The following is an 8,104-nucleotide window of genomic DNA, read 5'->3' as shown; positions in this document are numbered from 1 at the left end:
GTCATATGGCGCTGTACGCGGCTTTTTTTGTGCCTGTTCTTTCACGGCTTTCTTTTTTAAATTCTTATAACAGTCCAATAACTGTTTGGTTTTTCTAAGGGTGACACCCGGGATACCATTGAATTCCTTTGTTAGTTCTTCCCATGTGCCTCTCTTCTGTTTGGAAGAAATCGCATTTGTTTTCTTGTTTTCAATGATCGAGTTATATTTTTCGACTAATTCAAGTAGAATTTCCTTCTCAAAATTAAAAAAATTACAGCGTGCACAGCTTTCCATTTCACTTTCCGCCATTTTCTACACGTGTTTCTATTCTATTCTATTCTATTCTATTCATCTCCTCCCTGGTTCATACACGTGTTTGCTTTCAACCAATAAGAACTCTGCTTACAAAAGAAGACTTGTTTAATCTCGAACACAGGATTGATTTAAAATATTAACTCTAGAGTAGCGAAACTCTAGAGTTAAATTTTTATCTGAATACGAAAGAAGAGTAACTCGTAATCTGACTTCGAGTTACATCTAACCTCGAGTTCGTCAACTCTCTGTTTAACTCGCGTTGGTGAATACGGGGGTAAACCCAACATAATCATAATAATTTATTAATGATTGATTAGTAGTAATTATTTTTATAAGAACTATTTTATCATTTTTCAGATTATATATTTTTTAATACTTATTTCTGATCTCTCTACTTGAGTTTTATGCTTTATACTTTTGTGTTTTATTACAGATTTAATGATTGTATAATTATTTAAATTTCAGGATCACTAATCCTTTTTGATATATTGGCACATCAAATTGATCCTAAAGATTCAAATTCATCATCACTTGAAGATAATTTATCTCAAACATCTAATGAAGAAAATTTATCTTTAGAAAAAAGTAAAAATAATGAGGAAACTGCAATGACTCTGGAAAACTTATTTGAGAATTTAGGTCTTCAGGAGTATTTAAGTAAATTTCAGGAAGAGAAAATTGATTTGGAAACACTGGTAAGAAAAGTTGCTAATGTTTTTTTCTGTTAATTTTGTTCTATTTGAGAAAATACTTGCTGACTAATTTCATAATTTGTAAATTTTATTTTCATTTGCTGATTTATTGGGATCAAAATTTTTGAATAAAAAGGCAATACAGTAGCTTTTAAGATACAGTAGATTCATTAATGCCAAGTGGAAGGAAAAAAGAAATTTTTGAGCTATATAAACTATCACTATTTTAATGAGATCATAAATAACACAATACAAGCAATATAGTGAGATTTAAATATGGGGGCTGTTTTTTTTTCAACCACCAATGGTCCATAAAACAAAGACAAATGTAAATAACAAAATGAATTTATTACCTAAAGTTAGCATTTGGAGATGAAAATTGAATTGTTATAACTTTCAAGGTTGGCATCATCAAATGTGTATTGCAATTGCTGATAAAAAGAATACTTTTTTTGGCAATAATGCAGGTATGTAACTTTTTCAGTCAGTTAAAAAAAAAACTGACTTCATCCATGCCTTTTTATTTTCTGCATATTGTACAGGTAATGTTTTGTCATTATAGAAACATTGAGCCTCTAAAGATTTTTTAAATTAATAATGATGGCAATTTTTCATTATCTGTGATATTTGCTCCCAAAAGAAGAGTTACACATTCTTTGCTTTGTTTTTGCTTCTGTGGCATGAATCACCTTTACAGACCATTATTTTGTTAGATATTTGAAAAATAAGTCTGCTTTGTTTTCATTGAAGATAACATCTGAGCTCTAGTTCTTTACAATCTCTGGTAAACTTTTTAATTAATGTATAATTTAAAGTCTTGAAACTTTTTCAGGAACTTGGCACACTAATATTGCTGATAAGAATTAATAAGAATAACTATATTCCATGCATTCTAAATGATTTTTAAATAAGTAAATATTTTATTTCATATAAATGAACTAATGAATCCAATATTGAAAATAACTTTTAAAAAAAAATATGATGACTTAAAATAAAATTGTTACTCATTGGACTGCAATTTGAAAAAATTGTAGACCTATAAATTTTCATTGTTATCCATCTGTCTGTCTGTGTCCTTCCTTANAGTCGTGTCAATAATCATTGGAAAAGTCGGAAAAATAATATAGTACTTTACAATCTGACTAGGCAATCTTCTTTCCGCTTCTCAGTGAGCAAATTAACACTGTGCCAGTGTTAATGTGCTCACTGGAATTGCATACTTTTGTTTCTATTGGATGGTATCACTTAAGATTTATTAACGGCCTGTCTGTTACAACTTGTTCTTGCCAAGGTTAAGATCAATCATGTTTTATGCAGCTGTGATTTTCTGGAATGTATCTCCTGAAAATCATGCATGGCTCTTGCAGTATTCTTTCTCTATTTTTGACAGTGTTGCATTATCCACAGTTTACAGGATTTTTTTTAATTTTCGTGTTGCTCTTGATTTCAATATTATGTGAAAGTCTTTGTTGTTGGTAAAAATCTATACTCTAGCACTCACAATTATCCCATGTTTGAAATTGTTCAGATTGTTATATTTTGCTCATTCTTAACTGGACTTGAATAAAACTAGATCAACATTTCAAGCTATATAATTTATAAACTACACCACAAAACACCAGGATGTGTTAAATACTGCACTCTTAGAACCTATAACTGGTGTGATATAAAAAAAAAACAAAAGATAAAGATCACTACAAACGTTTTTGAACTGCTGTGAGTTTTTCTTCAGGTGTGAAACAGAATTACTGATGGGACAGAGCAAACTCTTAAGGAAATTCGAGAAACATTAGAAGGGTTATGGGAGGCGCATTCTGTCACTGGCCTGACAGGCGTTGATGGACTCTGAACTTTAAGATCAGGATATGTCAATCAGGTGAATACATATGCATCTCACATAACACCTTCTAATGTTTCTCAAATTTCCTTAATGGTTTGCTCTGTCTCATCAATAATTCTGTTTCACACCTGAAGAACTCGCAGCAGTTTGATCTTTGTGGTGATCTTTATCTTTTGTTTTTTTTTTTTTATATCACACTGGTTATAGGTTCTAAGAGTGCGGTATATAATTTATAATATAAAAGTCAACCATGTGATTTATGTGCTACTAGAGCTACCTATTATGTCAAAGGATTCAGTGTACTTAATAAGTTGGCACTTCATTGTGTGCTAAATAATATTTATAATAGTCAATATGCATTTTTTTATAACAATATACCTATACAATATTATAAGTATATGCATGTTATGTACTGATATTATAAGTATTTTAATCTTATGTTTTGTTATTTCTTAGGAACATTTTAAATCTGCAGTTGTAAATAATTTATGGCATAAACGTATTGAATTTTCTGGTTCTGAAACAATTGTCATAGATAATCCAAATGTTATTTGGCATTTCCTGCCCTGTAGCCACACAGATGAATGGGGAAATGTACTTGTAAGTAGTATTGAATTTTACAAAAATAGAATAATAATAAATTCACTAAAGTAACTTTAATTCATAATGTTGTAAATTAAAGGTTCTTGTAATTAATGTGTTTATTTTAAAAAACTTAAAAAAACAATGTATATATTCTATATTTATTTTCTGACACTTGTGAAACCTTTATATGCAGCAAAAACAATTTAATTATGAATATTTTTGATCATTTTTAAAGACTATCTTCAAGTAGAATAAAAATTTTCAACTCAAGGCAGGTCTGGGGACTGCTACGAGTTGAATAAGGCATAACTAGGATTAACATCTCCATATGTTTATGGGGTGCTTAACTTTATTTACATGGATCATTTATTATATCACCATTACATAAATTTTTGTACAAATTTAATATTTACTCATTGTGGATTTTTATGTATTTGTATTTCTATTCTTAATTCAGACTAATTGGCATTCTCTGTTCTGAAATTTATCTGCTGAATTTTATTTTTTCACTGAATTCGATTTTGTATTTTACCTGAAGATGGTCTTTAAAAATGACTGAAAATGTTCATAATTAAAATTTTTTTCCCTGCTTGTAAGGATCATGAGTGTGTGAATTTCTATAATTGCAGTTTCTATTTTTTATGGCTATGCTGGCCAAAACATATCACAAGGCTGTTATTTTCTTTTAAAAAAGTTGTTAACTTATATTAAATTTTAGGAAAATCAAGTTAGGCCTCGAATTGTTAAACGTGGTATTAGTGATTTTGTCATTATTGAAGATGGAGAATCATCAAAAATTGATCACCTGGTATTTGTTGTTCATGGTGTGGGTGCTGTATGTGATATGAGATTTCGCACTGTAATTGAATGTGGTAAGCGAATAAATAATAATTATATTGTATTATGTGCTGATCAAAATAAGGTATTGTTATTGTTTTCTTTTTACATTTTAGTTGATGATATTCGTTCTATGGCATTTAGCCTGATGGAGAATCATTTCAAGCCACATATAGCTGATGGACGTATTGGAAGAGTAGAGTTTTTGCCTGTGTCATGGCATTCAATGTTACATAGTGAAGCAACTGGCATAGATAGGTATTATAACTTTTAAATGAATTACAAGATCTTTGCAGAATATTATAGATAGTATTTTATATCATATATTTTAATGATGTTTAATTACAATAATAATAATGGTATTATTTTACTTAGAGGTTAAGCAGTAAATAACAAGCAAAATATAAATCATAGTATAAAAATTTTATGTTTACTTATAACGCAAAAAAAGAACATACAGTAGAGTCCACTAATTTGAACACTGCTAATCTGAACATGTTTCAGTCAGTGGAGAGGAAATTTTTTAGCTTGCAAAATATATGTTCTTTGTATTGTCCAGTTGAATTTAAATGATATTAATGTACAAAAAGATTTAAATTCCACAACAAAAAAGAATTGTATTTTATTGTAGTACTGTATTAATACTTTACAAAATGAATAAATCAGTGTTTGACATGGCCTATTAAAACAGCATATCTATACTGTACAGTACTTATACACAAAAACAGAAACAAAGTCATTGATGGTGTTGTAGATGAAAAATAAAAATGTAACAATATGAAAATTTATTCGAATAGCTTACTAGCTTTTCAAGTTATTTACTTTTAATTTTATTTTAAAGTTATGCTAACATTGTCTTATAGTTCATCTATATTCTTAAATCAAATCTCAAATTATTGTGCGGTTTGGGAACTCTTACACTTGTTGTCAAATGTAAGTGATCACACTTGGAAATTTTTGACACCAAATAAGTAATGCCTACTACTAGTCATGAGCAAGTTTGGAGATGGTAATAACACTTGGTCTTCTAGGAGACTAGGAGTAAGATGATGGAGAACAAAATCATGAGATGCAGTGAAATATATCTATGAAAAAAATATAGAAAATGAAAAAAATGATGATAAAACTTCTATTTAACTATTTTATCAACACAATTCAGAAAAATTTTTGAACAATTCATTAATATGCAAATTTTTCAAACGGGGAAAGAATAAGTGAAAATTTTGTTTTATTTCAACCTGACAAGAAATTCCAACAATTAAATATTGTTTAAAACAATTTTGGGGGATTTTTAAAGCTCTATTTCACTTTTTTTTTTTTTTTTAATACAAATCAAAACTTCAGATCAATAATCAAAATGACCTCATTTTTAAAAAAGATATCTCACATTGGATCAGTTTGGCACTCCTTTACTTTTGCTCAAAGAAATACTAAAGAAGCCTAATTAGCAATGTATGAAGAGTATTAAAAACCTTATAAATTTCAACAAAATTAGCTATTACACAAGATGTATTTAACTGTCTCTATAATGTCAAAATATTGGTTTAAAACAAATATCATATCAGTATAGAAACTTCCTGATATGAAAATCAGTTAATCACTAATAAATATATAACAACATACTTCATATAATAAATTTTCAAAATATGTGAGATTTATTCCACATTATTTAAAAATTTTTTTTTTAGTTTTGAATAGTAAAATGACTTATCATTATATATGTTTATGACTTTACAATAGAAATTGTAAGTGTATTATTTTTTAAAAGTGAATAAACCTGTTAAAAATTTGGAAAATAACAATGAAAAACTTAATTTTCAATATAATTTTCCACTAGCTAAGAGTTGAATCACTAATTGTCAATATAAAATCATAATCTTGAATACTGCACTTAATACTTCTTATGATTATTTCATTGCATTACTTTTTAGATCTGTCAATAGTGTAGATATAAGAATGTTTTTAAATTGTTTATTATGAAATAATTTTATGATGATTATGATAAAATTTATAATGAAATTGATTTTTGTTTTAGGCGCTTAAGATATATCACATTGTCAAGTATCCCAAAGTTAAGACATTTCATCAACGACACAATTCTAGATATTCCTTTTTACTGTAGTCCTGTTTATTGTCAAACAATTATATCAGCAGTGGGATCAGAATTAAATAGACTTTATGATTTATTTAAAAGTCGCAATCCTAGATTTTCTGGAAATATTTCAATGGTTGGACATAGCTTAGGTAAATATTTTGAATCAGTTATATAAAATAAATATTTTAAAAATATGTAAAATAAATTATACATGATATATAAAGATATAAGATAAATCATGATAAAATTGTAATTCTTTAATATAATAATTTAAATGTTATGATAAATTTAATTTTTATTAATAAATTTTAATTTTGAAAAGATGTTAAAAAATAGACTTGATGATAGATGAAAAAAAAGATCATAACGGTAAAAAAAAAATATGCTGAGATATACTACCAGGAGAAAATCTGAAATAATTAATATTACTATACTTTTTATTGATAAATTTCAATAAATAAAAGCAAAGAGAAATTTGTAGACAAAAGACATTTTAAATTTTGCAACTATCATGCATGTTATTTTTATTTATTCAATTTTTATATTTACTTTATTTTTATAATGGATAAAAAAATCTTGTTTGCATATTTTTATCTATTATGAAAACATACAAACAAGATGTTTCTTGCTGCTATGAATTTTAAATAAATTATTCAAATTGTCATTTTTTAAATTTTAAGTTACAGTCTATAGTAGTAATAATAGATAAATATAATCTGTTGATTATAATTATTTGTATTTAAGTTTATAAAACCAAAGAAACATTATGATTAGTGCAAAGAAAAAAGTGTTATTTTTTGGATTGCTAAGAAAAACAAACTGTCACAAAAATATATTTAAAAATTTTGAATAACTTTAATAATTATTAACTTAACTCCATATTAAATTTTTAATATAGTCTAATGAATTTTTTAAGTTTCTGAATTATAAATTCTAATCATTAAATTTATTACTGTGAGATTGCCTACTTATTAGTACTAAATTTCTAAGCAATGTAATTGGCCCACCAGTGGCCAAATGGTTCCATTTCCAGAACACTGGATTCATGCCTTGCGAAGATGGCTGGCCATGTGGAGTTTTCTGGGTTTTCTCCATGTCTGTAACTCCTGAATGTGGACTAGTTACCCTTAAAAAGACCTCCCAGAAGGCACTCCCTAGGCAGATCTCCCAACTGTTGCATTGCCATAACTTAACAAACAAACTAAACAATTTAATTAAAGTATAGCCTAAAAATAGCTTGTAAAATTTGTGGCTGTTTGATTTATCATTATCATATTTTTTAGCATTAATAACAAATTGGTATTATTTTAATTCTTCAAATTATAAAGTAACTAAATAATGAATTTTTATCTTTATCATTGATATATGATAAGTAATTGATAGATTAAATGCATTAATGACATAGCTGAATATAATTTAAAAAAAATTTTTTTAAATTATATTCAGAACTAACACAAAAGTAAAACTAAAGAAATTTTTTTTTAGTTTTACTTTTGTGTTAGTTCTTAATTATGTGAACATTATTATAATATTCATTTAATACTTTTTAAATAATAATAATAATAAGATACATGCAGGAAATGTTACATCATGCCAGAAACTATACAACACATCACTTCTGGTTGCAAGCTCTTGGCACAGACAGATTATTTACACAGATACAATCAAGTAGCAAATATAATACACCAAGAGCTTGCAAAGAAACACAAATTGGTAGACATTCACGAATCATACTACAAATACATTCCACAGACAGTA

At 27.1% G+C, this 8,104-nt stretch overlaps 1 protein-coding gene across 1 annotated transcript in view; it reads left to right on the top strand.

The window, feature by feature from the left end:
• Window positions 1-8,104, top strand: part of LOC111620551 (SEC23-interacting protein-like) — a 66,868-nt gene that overhangs the window by 32,567 nt on the left and 26,197 nt on the right. The window contains exons 5-8 of the mRNA XM_023362483.1: window positions 3,286-3,429; window positions 4,133-4,286; window positions 4,368-4,509; window positions 6,287-6,512. Of these exons, the coding sequence (XP_023218251.1) occupies window positions 3,286-3,429; window positions 4,133-4,286; window positions 4,368-4,509; window positions 6,287-6,512 (666 nt within the window). The remainder of the gene's footprint in view (window positions 1-3,285; window positions 3,430-4,132; window positions 4,287-4,367; window positions 4,510-6,286; window positions 6,513-8,104) is intronic.

The sequence above is a fragment of the Centruroides sculpturatus genome, unplaced genomic scaffold (genome assembly GCF_000671375.1).
Source record: "Centruroides sculpturatus isolate CEXI.00-Female unplaced genomic scaffold, Cexi_2.0 scaffold76, whole genome shotgun sequence".
Lineage (NCBI taxonomy): Eukaryota > Metazoa > Arthropoda > Arachnida > Scorpiones > Buthidae > Centruroides > Centruroides sculpturatus.
The sequence above is the reverse complement of the archived record's forward strand: the minus strand, read 5'-3'. Positions and strand labels throughout refer to the sequence as shown.